An 18058-nucleotide genomic window follows, 5' to 3' on the forward strand; every position below is an offset into this window, starting at 1 on the left:
ATCACATGCACTGCTGGCTTTGCCTGCTTTATGGTTTCTGTTCCTCCTGGCCCAGGGCAGCCAAAATGTCTTTCTTCAGTAATCATCTCTCTGTTCGCTCTAGAAGTGAACAGCTTCACTGATTCCTGGTGACAGAAGCAGCCTGGCCAAGAGAGCAGAGACTCAGACATCAGTTCCCCCTGTACATCTCACAGAAGGAAAAACTGTTTATAAAAGTCCCTGGTTGAGGTGTGAATGAGAGAAGATACAAGTACAGGCTAAGATAATTATCATTTGGGAAAATGATATAGGCACTGATAAACTTAATAGCTGATCAAGAAACACAAATATAAGCATGGATCCTTAGTTAGTAGGGACCACAAGAATAATATAGTCAAAGCTATGGTTTTCCCTGTAGTCATATATGGATGTGAGAAATGGACCATAAAGAAGGCTGAGTGATGAAGAATCGATGTTTTCAAACTGTGGTGCTGGAGAAGACTCTTGAAAGTCCCTTGGACTGCAAGGAGATAAAAACCAGTCAATCCTAAAGAAAATCAATCTTGAATATTCATTGGAAAGACTAATGCTGAAAATGAAGCTCCAATACTTTGGCCACCTGATGCAAAGAGTTGACATATTGGAAAAGACCCTGATTTTGAGAAAGGATGAGGTCAGGAGGAGAAGGGGCTGACAGAGGATGAGATGATCAGATGGCATTACTGACTCAATGGACATGAGTTTGAGCAAACTTAGTGAAGGACAGAGAAAGAAGCCTGACATGCTGCAGTCCATAGAACTGCAGAGTCAGACACGACTTAGCAACTGAACAACAACAACAATAAGAATAAAACAGAATTTTTAAATACTGAACCACTAGACCTATTTAATGGAAGAGAAGAAATAAAGAGGCAAAGTATGACATACAGAATATGTCAGCAAAAATAACTCTAAACAGAATGATGATGATAAACACAAATGGGAAAAACATGAACCAAAATAAAAAAACTGTCAGATTTGAGTAAAGATGATATTCAGCAACATTTTATAGATCCAAATGGTCTATCAAAAAATTACAGAAAACTTGATTATAAAATATGTAAATATCCAAATCCAAATAGCTAGAGCAGTCCATCTTAACCCAAGTTAAAAAGAAAATCAAGGCAGAAAAGTAAAAGGGACAAAGAGGAGCATTATATACTCAATAATCAGTAAGACAAAATAATTATCAACATAAATGTATTTAACAATATAGCCTCAATGTATATAAAGCAACAATTAATCGAACATGGAAAGAAAGAGGTACATAAACAATGAGAAATGAATAATCAATCACACATCTCTCAGAAACTGATACAGCAAGCAAACAAAATATGCTCAGATACAGATTTGAATAACATGATTAGTAATCAATTAAACTAGTAAATACATATAGACTTTTGTAACCAACAGAAACATACTCCTTTCAAACAGATATAACATTTATGAACTGACCATATACTAGACCTCAGAGGAGACTTCCAATAAATTTTCCCCAAATCAGTATCATATGATTTATGTTCAAAATCATATGATTTAAGTTCTCTAAAGATAATATATAGAATATTATGAACCAATGACAAGGGGCTAAAAAAATACTATGCAGAATGAGATGAAATTATAAAAAAATAAAGAGATACTTAACTTAGAATCAAAGGGAGCTAAGTGTTTAACGTAAAAAACTGGTAAAGAGCCAACAAACAGGGAATGGGGGAGGGGAGGAAGAGAAGCAGGAGAAACAGAAAAATACAAGTATGACCAGAAAAACTGGAATAAAGACAAAAAGCTGAGAAAATAAATAGAACCAAATCCTAGTTCTTTTGAAAAGTTTTATAAAAAAGACACACCTCTGTCAAGACTAATCAGCAAAAATAAAAGTTAAAAAAGACAAAGAGAACACAAAATGAAAAGGGGGGGAGGAACTACAGACAAATATTTTTTAAATTATGAAATAACATTATAAAAAGCTATATGCAATGAATTTGAAATATATATAACATATATATAGTGCTTAAAGCAGCCTAGTACTGAGATAAATGGGTGTAGTCATGTATTGCTGATGAGAATTTAAACAATCACAGGCAGCCATTCTGGGAAGTGTCCTGGCAGGACATGCTAAAATCAATATTTATATGCCTAACATCCAACAATCCACTCCTGGCTACACACCCAGTGAAGGCTTCTCACATGTCTATAAGGATGTTCACTGAGGCACTACTATGATAATGGGAAACTGGAGGCCATGTGGGGGCCTTCACTGGGGAAAGGATAAGTAAAATAGAGTAAGAGTATAAGAGAGAATACAACACAGAAGTTAGAACTTGCAACCATATACCAGAGGTATGAGAAGTAAAAATAGATAGGCCTGAAAAATAATGTTGAGTAAAAATGGTAAGAAAATCTATAGAGATATAAGTTAAACACATACTGCATTACATATTTTGCAAGACTGTGATGGTCCTGGTCTCTCTAAAATCAATTAAGTTTTACTTTCCTGGGATTTCTTAAATGAAAGGTATGACAATGGGAGTTCCTCATTAACTATATTTTAGAAGTGAAGTGAAAGTTGCTCAGTCATGTCTGACTCTTTGTGACCCCATGGACTATACAGTCTGTGGAATTCCCTGGGCCAGAATACTGGAGTGGGTAGCCGTTCCCTTCTCCCAGGGATCTTCCCAACCCAGGGATTTTCCCAACTCAGGGATCAAACCCAGGTCTCCAACACTGCAGGCAGATTCTTCCATCAAACCCAAAGGTCCCATTATTTTTCCTCTATATAATGGTTTCCTCACCTCAGCAAAGAGATTTGTTATGACTCACAAAAAGATCAAGATGCCATTATGATAAAAACGAGTAATGTGCTCTCTCAAATACAGCATGTTCAAAACTGCAAGGAGATCCAACCAGTCTATTCTGAAGGAGATCAACCCTGGGATTTCTTTGGAAGGAATGATGCTAAAGCTGAAACTCCAGTACTTTGGCCACCTCATGCGAAGAGTTGACTCATTGGAAAGACTTTGATGCTGGGAGGGATTGGGGGCAGGAGGAAAAGGGGACGACCGAGGATGAGATGGCTGGATGGCATCACTGACTCAATGGACAAGAGTCTGAGTGAACTCCGGGAGCTGGTGATGGACAGGGAGGCCTGGCGTGTTGCAATTCATGAGGTCGCAAAGAGTCAGACACGACTGAGCAACTGAACCGAACTGAACTGAACTGAACACTGAACTCCTAACCTTTCCCCCCGCAAACCTGCAGGTTTCCACATCTTAGCTAATAGGAACTCCTCTTCTTCCATGGGAAAATCCTGGGAAACATCCTTGACTTCTCTCTTTTTTTCACACTGCATATATATTGAAGGCTCAGCTCAACAGTGGATTCTACTCTCCATGTGGAAAAACGTGGGCCACATATATGAAAAACCCTGATACTGACAGTTACCTCATCAACCATATATTTATTATGCTACAAGTAAAACTTTCATGTATATGACATGTGTAAATAAATATAACACTCTCATCTGCCTCAGGGATTATCTGCCACCAGCTCTTCACTGTAAATATAGAGTATAATGCTGATGAAACTGTGCTTCATCACTACTGATGCAACAAGGTAATAACCAATAAATCTATTATTTGCTCTTATTAGTTAAATAACTTTCCTTCCTATATAATCACTAATTCTAATAACTTATTAAATAAGTTAACTCAATAAATCAGGCAAATCCAGAGAAGCAAATCATGATAAAAAAGCAAAGGTCATATAAAGTTTTCAAAGTCATATAAATTCTGAAGATCAGTGTGTTACTATTTATAGCATTTGCTTTCAAAATTCACTTTTTCTTTATTTGTAAGTATTACAAAGATAGAATCTAGAAAACATGACAACAAACACTTTAGGAACACATACTATGAATTAATATATTTTGCTGCACACTTTATCTTTAGCTCATCTGGCTTCCTGATGGCTCAGAGGGAAAAGTGTTTGCCTGCAATGCAGAAGACCTGGGTTCAATCCCTGGGTCCCATTGTCTTTAGTTCAATGATATATGTGGTTGTTGTAAAAGCTTGAATGGAACTGTGTTCAAGTGATACTTGGTTGCCTAAACTTATTAAAATGCTACTCCTATGCCTCCTGTCCACATAATGGTACTTGACTTCTCTCAACAATCAACATCTAAATAAATTCATCAACCAAGTTACTAATAATAATCCAAGATAAATTTCAAGAAAAAAAGGATATACTGATAAGATGGAAATCATGTGACCTTAAATGCTCTAGTTTTATTCCTTATAAAATTAGAGCATTTAAAAATAAGGAAAAAGAGATGAAAAAGGAATAGAAATTAACTGGTAAAACATTCATTAAAATTTTTTCTCCTGAAAAGATCTTTTTACGTATGCAATAAAACAGAATTTCTGTTACAGAATATTCTCTAATTTTTTAAAACAATTTGAGAAGGGCATACCAGGTTTTTTTTTAATCTTTAATTTCATGAAGATTTTTCTTCATGACCATAAGTAAACAAAAACACAAATCAATAGTCCTTAATGTTCCAAAGAGTCTGATTAGTCCCAGAGGTTTATATTTTCTAGTGTGCTTTCACCAGAAGTGTTTCTCTTCATAAATCATTCAAAGGGAACCCTCTTGCTATTAATACTATTAAATTAATCCCAAAAGTCAATTGCTTACATCCTAGGATACCTCTAATGACCTAAAAGGGATTATATATAATGAACATCTATAATAATTTTCTAAATAGAACTCACTTTAACTTATATTAGTTTAAAAATAAACATTACCGCTTCCAAGGAAGGTAGAATTAAACCGTTACCAAAGAGGTATCTTAACAAAGGATGGGAAAGAAAAGTCACAGGTGTAAAATGCTAACTAGGAATTTGTATGCTACAGCTCCGATTCACAGACTCAAATATTTTCTTGATTGTCTGTCTACAAGACACTGTACAGTGTGCTGGGAGGGACACATGAGAAAACTAAATACCACACCAGCACTCAAGAAGCTCAAAATCTAATGAACTTCACTTATCCCTTTTGTATGTTATTAACATTTGGCTCAAAACACCTGTCTCTCTCTGTTCATTGGCCCTAATTTCTCCTTAATGAAGGGATCATCTCAATAAGTGATTTGAGATAAAAATTGAGAACAGTAAAGTACAGGGATAAAATACTTGTGAAAGAAGAGGTCAGGGAAAATGGTACTGTATTACCTCAAAACTTGTGGAGGAGACCCCTTAGGGAAGAAGCTCCCCAAGAAGGCTTAATCCTCATATGGAAACTTGGTTAAGATACAAATCAACTCTGTTCAAAATCCTTACATGATTAGATACAAATTTATAGGCACAAAGAAAAGGGGGTGAAAAGATGTACACTGACTCATGAGTGTGTTACCTCAGTGAGACGGCATAGCAGGAGTGGAGAAGAGAAAATAAGATCCTTATTTCTTGACTTGTTACAGTGAGTAAAAATTATTCTTCAAATTTAATAGGACACCCATGGTATGTGAATTAAATGAGATGGTATATGTAAACTTCTTAGCAAAGTGTCTGGTGCACAGTAATACTCAATATGTGTCTTACATGAAAAAAACTGAAAACCTTCCAGTTCTCAACTGGGAACTGTAGAAATGAGGCTGAAAATATAGGAAGGATACAACCCAGGGATGAGGTAACTGCAGTTTCCTCTCACTAATTTTTATAAAGAACCCTGACTAAGAACAAAAGAAGAATGTTTAGCAGTTATAACCCTATCGTCTAGTCTGAAAAAAGTCAGACATGGTCCAAAGCATAAAAAAAAAAATCTCTTTAGCTAAATGTCATATAGGCGGTGAAATTTTGAAAGAATGAAAGTATTGACAGAGAGTTTTCCTTTTGTATGTAACCTGGTGCCATGGATTGAATTGCGTACTCCAAAAAACTATATTGAAGTCCTAACACTTGGTTCCTATGAAAGTGACCTTACTTGGAAACAGGCTCTTTGAAAACATAAATAAGTTTTAGCTTCAGAAATGATAGACATCAATAGATAAACCCACACAAATAAAAGTCTTGAGGTCCTTAGTAATTTTAAAAGGATTCTGAGACCAAAAAGCTTGAGAACTATGGGTTGATATTAGCATCTATTTTTAATTGAAAAAAATGGAATCAAACTATATCTATTATTATACCTTTCCTTATCACTTAACAATATGTCTTAGACAGTAATGGTAAGAATAGCAACACTAACTGAGTACTTATTCTTTGTGAAGTCCTGTGCCAAGTGCCTTGCAGGAATTATTCCATTTAATTCTTATACCTATCCTATGAAGTAGGTACTCAACTAGCACCCTGGCTATTACTGATGCAGGTGATTGGAAGATCACCTTCTCAGAACTATGCATTAGCTATGCAACCTTGAACAAGCACCTACGTCAAGGGCTGTTATGAGCATTAAGTGATTTATATTTGTAAAGCACTTAAAATAATACCTAGAACATAATAAACACTGCGGATATGTTCATCAGCATTCAAACCTCTGAGTCTAAATGTCATTTTCCAGAGTTGTAGATGGAAATCAAAAAGAAGGCTTAGAACAGTCCAGGAAACACTTCAAATTTGGGAAGTTAGGAAGATGAGGAGAAACTAGCCAGGAAGACTGAGACTTCTTGAGGACTAAGAAGCATGGTTTCCTAAAAGAAATAAAATGTTTTAATAAGCTTGTGTTGACCTGTGTCAAATGAGAAGCCAGGATAGCAAAAGAGGTAGAGCTGCAGAGACAGGATGAAACAAGAGTCAGGGATAACGATGCAGAGGTCTGTAGAAAACTACCGAAAGGAGGAGAAATAGGTAGTTAAGTCTGAGCACCTATGGTCAACTTTCAAAGGAGCTATACATTTTAGGGAAGAGGGGAAGATGATGATCTAGACCAAGGAAGGACTAAGGAAGACACTAAACCACATTAGCCTTTATTTCGCCTCTCTCTTACCCCTCCAACTAGGTCCCCACCCAAATCTTTAAGTTCACTTACTCTTCACTCCCCAGATCCCTATTCAGTGAGTCCCATCTAAGACTCATCTCCCCAAACTAGCACAGTCCCAGGTCAGTCAAGGGTTCTAGTAGGAAGTGATTAATCCCAGGGATGCTTTAGAGGCTTGTACCTACCACAGGGGAAACTCAGACTACAGATAAGCAGAGTAAATAAAAACTTGATGTCTACCCCAAAACACATCTACTCACTTCAGGATTCTCCACATCAGCAGTTCTTAATGGGGGACAAACATCTAAAGATGGGGGAAGCAACAAGCGAGAGGGCAACTACTGCACCTAGTGGGCAGAGGCCAGGGACGCTGACCATCCTCCAATGCACAGGATGCACACAGCAAAGACAGGTGCCCGAATGTCAACAGTGCCAAGGCTGGGAAACCCCACCCTAGACTCAGCGACCTGCGGCAAGATGAGCTTTAGGAAGGCTCTCTCATCTGGGCACACAATCCCATCCATACCAGGGGCCAGATGGAGCATGGCTTAGGGGCCAGACCAGTCAGTCTCGTGAATTCTATTTCCAATCAGCTCAAACAGGACCAGGGAAGGATAGAGGAAAGAACCTGAGGTTAGCTCATTGGAAAAAGTTAAAAAGAGAAAATAAATTGTGTTATATATCAAATGTTAACAAGAGAGACAAAATTCTTTTAAATGAAAACAAGCAAACAGACTTTGCTTTAAGTTAAGAAAGCAGAAAATACAACTCTTTTCATTTTGAATATTAAATAACATCTTATAGTGAAGTTCAAAAGCCACCATGCTCTCTTAGCTCTGCTTGCTGCCAAACACGCTTCAATAAGGAAGGTGCTCTTGTATTCTTGACTGCAAAAGGAAGCTAATTAAAGTGGGTTTTTTGAGAAGACATCCTGACAGTTAAAAATAATTAATGTCTTGCTTTTAAAAAAAGAAACCATGAATCTTGACATTAAGGAGCCTATGTTTTCTTTTCTCATCAATAGTTCACTTGGAGGATCAATATTTGGATCCACAACCATTGACAGCCTTCCCAGAAATCCATTCACTCTTTTTCAGGATAAATCACTAATGAACAGTTTTTAACATTTTCCCTTTCTTAAGAGATTTCCAGAGAAATGTTTTAGAGTCTACTTTCTACATGGAAGGCATTTTGACTACCATTTCTGTTTCCACTTTAAAATCTGCTCTAGGAAAGTTTCAGCTAATGCATATGGGGTAGGATGGCTGTGTCTTAATGAAAAATTAGGTCCTTCTGCCCTAAGGCTTTATCAGGAGGGTGCCTGGAATCCAGTGTGCTGTTTTATCAAAGGAAGCTTTCCAGCAAGATGGCTCATGTGCATGCTGTTAAAGGAGTACCCCCTCGGTGAAGTCCCTGTCTATGCATGACCCATGACCTGAGAAGAGTCAGGACCGACCAACTGGCTCCTGCAGGGCTGGGGCCAGCTGCAGCTTCAACAGAGAGGCGCCTCAATCTTCCCTCCTCCGCTTAGGGTTCCAGGAGCTTCTGAAGGAGAGAGTGTCTTGGATATTTCTCTTCAAAACACATTTCTACCATGTCTGACAGCATCCTTCACAGGACTGTTACAACACTGGGGGCCCTATCTACTGGATGTTCCAGAAACCCAGTCAAAAGACAACATGTATTGGTATTCTAATAATATGACAGATTTTTTTTTTTTAAGAAAAGTAACCCAAGAAACATATACATAGAAATATAGATATACACAGGTATGTGTGTGTGTGTGTATATATATATATATATATTTATACACATATGAAAAGAGAAAGACTAATTGATTCATTCAAGGAAAGGAAATCAGAAATATCTCAAAATGCTCATCAGAGGAACAGTTCAGCAAATTTAAGACATAATTATATAATGGAGAAAAAGTAGGGCAAAAAAGGGAAGCATATCTAGTATATGTCAGGCATTTTCACATTATGTCACTCCATCACTCCCTCAATTATACTTTTAGATAAAAATCATTATCCCTGATTTACAGAAGACAAATGAAAAGCCCATGAAAGGGGAGAAAGCTGCCCTAGGTCACAAAGTTAATGAAGAGCGAAGCTGAGATTTACTTGCAGGTTTTCTTACCCTCTGCCCAGCATTTATTTTATTTGATCCCAGATTTACCCCACCCCCTCCGCTCAAGATCTGTTTGTAGACTATGTCAATAAATGGAATTGCAAATATAAAATAATGTTAAACAAAAATTAAACCACAGTATAGATGTATTGGTTTTAATCATGTGAAATTTTATATGTATATACTAAAAATTATGACAATCAGAATGAGGCTGATTGAAAAAAACTGGAATTAAAATCATCTGAGTTTGTTTTTCCTATGAAGTTGCTACCGTCTATGGGGTCGCACAGAGTCGGACACGACTGAAGCGACTTAGCAGCAGCAACCATATAATAAAGAAAATCACCAGAATCTGTTCCTCCATGCATGCTTGTCCCAGGCTAATTAAGGTTAAGAAAAAACACCTTAAAGGCTGAATGTGCCAGGGCCAGTTTAATGTAGCTGGGCCACTTTCACATAGAGAAATACCCTATCCTTCATAAAATTCTCAGCTCTTTCAGGGACTGGCAGCGTTTCTCCACTCTATTAAAGGCTGGAATTTCTGCAAGTGAAAAAGCTTTGAGAGCAAGTCATGTCTCTACAGAAATCGCCTTTTCTAAAATTTAGCATTTATACTATATAACAAACATTCTTTCAATTCTTCCTTCAAAAAAAAGAATTTAATCCTGGCAGGTTCCCTTTGCGGTGGCTTTGCCTAAGAAACATCTATCACCTTCAGTCAAGTTAGAGTTATTTTGGAATCTCCCTCCTGTGTTCCTCTCTTCAGGTCTGGTGGCTATACTGCTGTTTAGTGGAGTAGCCAGAACCCAAGCCAGAAGCATGGGTCTCACTTGCGTCATCCTGTTATGCTGTAACTTGCAGAAACAACCAGGGGTGATCCTGAAGTGCAGACTCCCACTGCCAAAGAGTAACTGAGAATTTACATGAATAATACCGGTCCAGAGAAAACTGAGAAAGGGTTCACTGGATTTACACAGTCTGGTTCTCACCCCAAAAGCTGAGACCTATGCAAGACTTTTATCTTACCCCATGTTTCTTTTACTTTTATAATGGGCAGTTTACCTATGCCTCCTAATTAAGTAAGACAGTAAAAGAATAAAATGTTGACAAAGGCTTTCTGAGACTGTTTTTCAAAAGAAAATGGTTTATAAATACAATCCCCACTGGTGTTTGTTTCTTTATGAAAAGCATTTCTTACTATAAAAAAAGAAAAAGTGGAAGTAAAAGTTCCTCCACTGGTTTCCCTTAAAACCACTGTTTTAATTTGAAGTTACATAATAATAACCTCCTTTGGTTCTCTTTTGTTTTAAAACTCTCACCTATTTCCTCTCTTATTATGTTGACTACTATTAATAAAATGTCTTGATTCAAGAACCTAGGAAAATGCTTGAAATGATTCTAATAAGATTAGATCATAATGTTATTAAATTTGAGAGTAGCAATTTGAGCCATAGTTTATTCAAATCGTCCTAACAACTAAATACAAAAAATGTCAGTTAGCTAAAGTGGCTGATCTCATTCTTGGCTTCCGGCTACAGCCCCAAAGGTCTAATAACAAGGATATTTCTTTAACAGGCTAGTCATTCTATTAAAAGTTTTGCATGTATTATCTCATTTAATCTTCACCACGATCCTAAGTAGTAATCATTATTATTAGTGTGTTGCTATTGCTAAAGTTACTGTTATTCCCATTTTATGGATGAGGACATAGGGCACAAAGAAGTTGGGTAACTTGTCCAGAGATCACTCACTGACTAAGTTGTGAGTTAGAAGAGAAGCCCAGCCCCCATGGCAGCACCGCACCATCAGCAGTACTATCTGCTATGGTCTCACTCGGCAAGCTCCTCCTTCTCTAGGTCAGGTGCATTACCACTGCTCCCAAGCACCGCTTCACACTCACATCTCTCATCATTTTCACTGCTTCTCTGGTCCTCCCGAGTCTTCTGGCACACATGGCTAGTCTTCTTTTGATGTAGACCAAGACATTGGTGTCTCGTCCTGAAGAGGGAGACATAAAACATGAAAACTTAAAAAAAAAAAAAAGAGCTTTCAGCTGAGCAGCAAGAAAAAATAAAAACACAGAAATACAGAGGCGTATTTTCCATGCCCTTGAAGGAAAACCTCAGAAAGAACAGTCTGCTCCTTTGACTTTTCCTTACTGGAGGAGCACTGACAACTTTGCTAATAGCAGAAGGTATACAGAGTGAAGTCAAAGTACTTAGCCTTCCAAGGTCAAACCATGTGACTGATTATTAATCCATGCTTTTGAGTTAGGATGTTGAATATTCGATAAATAAAATCATCTGCCACAAAGTGCTGGGAAAATGGACATATCCACATTGCATGCGGTTTACAAGCAAAAATTCCACATTCTTCTCGTGTGCATGCCTTTGGCGAAGATGCAAAGAGGTGAATCTCAGGTTGCATCCTGATGAACTATTATTTCTTTCCTTCTTGACAATAAGTCTAGAGAAGCCTCATCTTGAACTTCTGTTTTATATTATTCTTTCCCTAACACTAGTGACATCATAATCATCTCCAGGTCCCCAAAGCAGTCAATTTCAGATGGCAACATAACACATTCCAGATATGACAACAGACTATGCAACAAAATGAAAAACTACCCTAGTGTTAGAGAAAGTACTGACAAGCTAAATAGTTGTGATAATAGTCACCAAAATGGCTCTTAAAAAGCACATTAACAACTTCTCATCTTAATCTCTTTATTTAATTATGTGTCTTTTTGGATATGTTTCCAGACCAGTGAGAACATGCATGTACTTAATCCTCAATAAAATTACCATGTTTTAGAAAAATATGACACACCTGTTATAGATTAAGTATATGTATAATACGCAGCTATTAAAAGATGTTAAGACCAAAGTCCTAACATTTCAAGTTTCAAACAATGAGAACAAGATGTGTGTTGAAAATTTGCCAGATACCTACCAATTATTTTAAAGATGTGATTATATTTTTGGATGGATTTGGGCAACAGGTTGAAAGGATTAATTTACAGAAGAAAAGAAATAAAGAAAATTTCTCAGGTTATATTACAGACTTTGTAATTTTATGTATTAATCCTCATTTAGTTCACAAAATAGACATTTACTATATATGTCTACAAAATTCACTGTGTTATACATTTTTTTTTATAAAAAGCAAGAGAGACATGATGATTAGAGACTTGATTAACATATACACTGTGCTTAGTTGCTCAGTTGTGTCCAACTCTTTGCGACCCCGTGGACTGTTGCCCACCAGGCTCCTCTGTTCATGGGGATTCTCCAGGCAAGAATACTGAAGTGGGTTGCCATGCCCTCCTCCAGGGGATCGTCTCAACCCAGGGATTGAACCCAGGTCTCCCACGTTGCAGCGGATTCTTTACCGTCTAAACCACAACATATACACTACTACAGAATAAAAATAAAAACCTGTGCATTGAGGGGTTATGTGGACACACTTATATGTACATGGGCCACAATGCAAAGATCTCACTGTACCTTATTCATAGGGACTCATGCACTCAGTTTCTGCACCAAATTCAGGCTTAACAATAAAACTTAATTTTATAATCTCAAATATGAAGGAGATACACTCCTACTCTCCAAGATGCAGGAGACAGAAATGAGTTGAGAGAAACATCATTTTAAAGAAACACTTCCAAGTTTGGTTAGACAATGAAAACATTCTCTTTCACAAGGATCACTAAATTTCTTCTTAAACAACCAACAAACTGACAAGTCAAGGAGCTCAAGGAATTCCAGAAATGACTTTGTTATCTTGTTTTTATACCATTCCCCCCAAACATCACTGACTCTCAGTTTAGTGTACTAAAATGAAAGGTCTCATGTTAAAGAGTTGTGTTAAATATGGGAAGTCATCACTTTAAATATAAAAAAGATAAATAATTAGGAATTTAGGGCTCTTTCTCCCTAGAAGCCAGCAACAGTGCTTCCTAAACAATAGCTAAATACTGAGACAATCACCAATCACTGTTAAATTCTTAGCAGTCCTATTTCTATCCATGCTGTAGAAGACCCATGAGATAAACCTCTGATAGCATTAACACTAATTTAAGTCCTGTTTGCCAACTAAGACTTAAAATTATGGGGCAGAGAAGCAACTGGTATATAGAATTGTGTAAGAATTATGAGGAGAAAAAAGGTTCACCATTAAAGGTTATTATCATTTATTTCTAGAGTTAAAAATCTATGGGGCGAAAAGAAAACATGAACAATAATGAAGCTATAATTTAATATGTACTGTGCTCTTATGGAGAAGAAAAATTAATAAAAACAAAGAAAGGCCAAAAACTACATTTATTCTTAACTCGGAGAATCATATTTTGAACTGGCCTGAAAATTTGCTCTGACTAATCATGTTACAATTCTGATCCCCCAGCACATCAACCTGGAGGAAACCTTACTGTGTTGGGCTTCATACTGGGATCCATGATGCTGCAGCTGCTGAGAACGCCGGTAACAGCCATCTCCAGCTTTCAGGGCCTGCTTAAACAGCTTCTCTGCTTCAGCAATGGTTGTTGCTTCTTCTTCAGCCAAGAGAATATAAGCAGTTGCACACCTGTCCATGCAGATAATAGCCACCATCAATTACAAATCCAGGGACATTGTAATAGCTGTAGGAGTGCATGCAGAAGGGCAGGAGTTACGCCAAAACATGCAGAGTGGCCAACTGGTTCATGCACCCCTGCTTGCAGTTGTTGACATAAAATAATGGTACAAAAGAAATGTCTGTGTTTTAGCTTGAAAGGGACAATGAGTAGTGTTAGGAGCATGGGGCTTAGATATGGACTCTGCCCCTTATTAGTGTGTCACTTTGGGCAAGTTATTACTCTGCCTCCCTGATGGAAAACAACATGGAATCTACTGTTCACAGCATTGTTGTGAAGGTTAAGTAAGATGATGCATGAAAAGTGCTCAGTACAGTAGTAGCCAGCATGTGGTACATGCTCAACAATGTCAACTAATGATGGCAATGGTAATAGGTGTTGTTAAACATCTCCTTCTGACACTCAGAGTTAGAAATACCAGAAAGTTTACTTCTATTTACTACCCACAGATTCTCTTTAGTCTTAGGATTTATTCAGAATGAGAAATTCATTAAACCAAGTAAGTTGTTTCACAAGCAGTGCTTCAGCATCTCATTACAGTTAGCACTGGTTTCCTATGTCAGAGAAGAAGCCTAGAAGAACCTACAGGTAGAGGTTATTTCAGAAGAGCTCAAAATTTGATTCAGCCTCAGTAGCAAGCAAGAGTTAAATTTCATACCTTTAACAATAACAGCTACCACCTGATGCTTAGTATATATTAAGGACTGTACCAGGCACTTAACATATATCATCTCATTTAATCCTTTCAACAACCTCTAACATAGAAAGTCAGAAAGGATAAATAGTCAACTAATGAACAAGGGGAACTCTTGAAAATTTAAACTGTCCAAATTGTAGAAGAACAACTCAACCGCCAAAGAAAGGGAATGTGATAAGGAAATGGTGAGGCCAGAGGAGACCACACAGGTCCTGATCTATAATATCCCTTGGCTTTCTCCACTGCCTCTCTCGTGGTCATTTCCCTATTTATCAGAGCCTCCATCAGACCACAAGAGAGAAACAGAAAGGGAAACCAAATGTTACTTCTACTATTCATAAACTACAATAGCCAGCTAAGAAACGGAGGCTGAATTCATGACTAATATGAGATTTTGGGTTACTCATTAATCTCAGCCTTGAGGAGGGGTCTTTTAATTCTTTAGCCAATCCCTCTAATTTCAGGCAGGACTGATCAATAGGGCTTTGAACTGAATGTGGTGAGGTAGGGAGGAAAAATGCCCAGGAAAAAAAAAGTTGTAAAACCAATTACTGTGGAAGGCAGCAGATATGACTTGGAGAGAACAATTATGATGTTGAAAATGCCCAGTAATTCACTGGAGAAAATAAGTAGGTTGGGCAATCAGGAAGCAATACTTCACGCTTTAGGTGCTGACACATGAATATGGGTCCAGGGTTATAAAGTGAAAACTGAGATTATAATACTGAGTGGTAGACACAGTATCAGAGGAATTAGCTATAAGATTATAGTTGGTGGGCTGGGAACTCAAGACAGGTTGGGGCTAGCTTGCTGGCTTTGTTTATTTATTTTGCAAATAGCTCTCTTAGGAGGAGAGGCAGAGTAGCACTACTGGCCAAGAAAACATACATCTGTGTGGAGACTCATGAATCTGGGGTAGAAACATGCTAAGAGTTTATGAGTGAAGGAGAAAGGAAAGAGCAGTAGAAGTGCTAATGGTTGGTGGGGACAGGACAGGCTGCTCAGCTCAATGGAAGACAGAGATGATGTGTCCTTGTCACAGCACAGTACACATACAGAAGCAAGAAGGTATGGTGATGGGGGTGTCAACCATCCAGATATCTGCTAGAGTACGTCTCATGTGGTTAGAAGGAGGGCACTTAGCAGGTTCTTGACTTACTTTGGTAACAATTTTATCTCCCAGATGGTAGAGGAAGCAATTAGGGGAACTTCAACTCTGGACCTAATTCTGACCAAGAAGAAAAAAATAGTTGGTGAAATGAAAATTGATAGGAACATTCAGAGAGTTATTGTGTCATTTCAGATTTTAGGACAGTAAAAGAAGGTAAGGTGGACTTCAAAAAATTCAAAGAAAAGAGGCATGATTCAATGGCATGAGACGCAGAAGGCAAATGGTTTAAGAGGGTTGGCAGCTTCCAAATATCTAATCATAACTGCAATCACAAATGATCCTCTCGGGAAGAAAAGAGGGGTGACAAGTAACCACTATGGCTACACAGAGGTCGCTCACAAGATCATATTTTTAAAGGACATGTAAAAAAAGATGGAAAGAGGGTATGTGATGAAGGGCTATAAGAGAGTGAAATGAGCTTATAAGAATGTCAGGAGAGCTGCAACTTCACATTAGCTGAAGCTCGCAAAACAAAATAAAGGCAAAACGAAAAATGCTAAAGACAACCATCTAGTCCCTATATTCATATTATGTTTAAGGCCCTGTAACCACCCCAACTTCTCCAAAACCATGACAATATAAATAAGCAAAAAAGACAAACAACACAACAACATCAAAATGAGGAAAGTTTATAGTTAGTAGCAACAGATAATAAAGAGAAAACAAAACTCTCTAACTCCTATTTTCTTCTTGGTTTCTCCATCAGGAAGAATGATTGTCAGACTGACAAAGGGAGAAGGAATTAAACTCTAAAATGAATTAAAAAGATGTAAGATAGCACATAACTGATCTATGCTAAATGAATTAATACACTGGGATGGGCAAATCCCAGAAAGCCGAAAGATCTTGTAGGCAGCCCATGGAATTGCTCTCTGCGGATTGTTAAGGAATCACAAACAATGGAGAGGTACTAGAAGATGAAATGACAATGTAGTAAAAATGTTCAAAGAGGGGAAGAAGGCAGACTTCCCAAACTACAGAACAATTTGGTTCTGATTTGGAAAGATATTTTAATGGATTATTAAAGGGATAGTTTCTAGGCATTTTAAAAAGAAAGTAGTGAATGCTGGAAGCCAGCTTAAATTCACTAAGAATAAATAAATCAGGCTGTGTTAACCTAATGTACTCTAATGGATTTACTGCACATTAAAGATCCATAGCTACAACTAGTATCTCAAAACGCAGAAATATAGCCTGAATCACGGTGTAACTAGGTGGCTTAGTAATTGGTTGTACAATAAAACCCAAAGAATGATGATTTATGAAAACATGACTCTAGAGGGTGGCTTCTATATGTAGTGTCACAGGGTTCTTTCCCTGGTCCTGCCACTTTTATCAGAAACATGGATGACACACAGAACATAGGAATATCAAATTTGTAGATGAAAAGAAACTGGAAAATAAATATGTTGCATGACAGAATCAGAAACCAAATAGATCAACAGGTCACACTGGCAGGATTTCCAACTCTCAAGTGAATCTTTTCACTAAGACCTCTGAAGATTCTGTAGCCTTCTTCAGAAAAATCATAAAATAGTTTAACAATGACCACTTGGCAGGGAGAGTGTTGAGGTGATTCAAGCACCAGATGGGTGTTTGAGCTACATGACCTTTAAGGCCTCTGCCAACCCTGAGCTTTTATGACTCCAGTTTTAAGAATCTCTCATTTTCTGAGATCTCCAGACAAGAGTTTCCAGCCTTCCTTGGTGACCTACAGAATGTTTAACAACACTAAGGACATCATTTCCTCCCTGTCTTGACCTTGAAATATTTTTAAAGAGTAATTTCTTTACTTTATGTTTTTACTATGTTTCCCCCCCAGTAGAAGTTCTACCTAGAAAATCTGACAGCACAAATGAGCATTGTATGTCTGGGAAAATGTCCCTGTCATAATGTGTTAGGTATGAAAGCACTGTATTTATTTTATGTCCACATAGTATTCCACGGCTAGCCCTTAAATGATTTAATTTAGGACCATAGCCAAGCCACTAAATTTTTCTCTAAAATGACTAAAACTATCTTCACATGGATGTCTTCTAAATTTTTTTAAATAAATTAATGCCCCCCAAATAATCCTCAAGTTCAAATACATAGTTTAGTTTAAGTATCCCATGAATGGCAACTGAAAACATTCAGCAAAGCAAGATTTCCCCCACTTACTCATTTATCTCTAAGGCTTCGTGGGCAGCAGAAATCCTAGCTTGGGGGTTTCTCTCTCTCCAGGCTTTCTGCATTACTATTTTAGAAAAAGAGAGAAGAAGTTAATATATACTCAGGAAGATTCAGTACAAGAGCTAAATTAATAGCTTTTTTTGAATTACAAAAGAAGAGTTCACTTACCAAGTGGGTTAGCCCAAAACTCTAAAGTCACACAAATACATTCTAATTTGCCATTCCATTGTCCTTCAACAGCTGATATAAAATCTTTCTTAGGCTA

At 37.4% G+C, this 18058-nt stretch overlaps 1 protein-coding gene across 12 annotated transcripts in view; it reads right to left on the reverse strand.

Moving 5' to 3' along the window:
- Positions 1-18058, reverse strand: part of ST7 (suppression of tumorigenicity 7) — a 269338-nt gene that overhangs the window by 84716 nt on the left and 166564 nt on the right. For 6 of the 12 annotated variants that reach the window (XR_005724488.1, XM_040260873.1, XM_040260879.1 and 3 more), the window contains exons 6-9: positions 17782-17857; positions 15610-15678; positions 13550-13704; positions 11021-11118 (exon numbers count right to left, since the gene is read on the reverse strand). Coding sequence is in view for 11 of the 12 variants with exons in the window: in XM_040260873.1 (XP_040116807.1) it covers positions 11021-11118; positions 13550-13704; positions 15610-15678; positions 17782-17857 (398 nt within the window). In the remaining variant the exon portion in view is untranslated. The remainder of the gene's footprint in view (positions 1-11020; positions 11119-13549; positions 13705-15609; positions 15679-17781; positions 17858-18058) is intronic. The other 6 variants (XM_040260875.1, XM_040260883.1, XM_040260882.1 and 3 more) reach the window with 1 other exon arrangement.

Source organism: Oryx dammah, unplaced genomic scaffold (assembly GCF_014754425.2).
Source record: "Oryx dammah isolate SB20612 unplaced genomic scaffold, SCBI_Odam_1.1 HiC_scaffold_18, whole genome shotgun sequence".
Taxonomy (NCBI): domain Eukaryota; kingdom Metazoa; phylum Chordata; class Mammalia; order Artiodactyla; family Bovidae; genus Oryx; species Oryx dammah.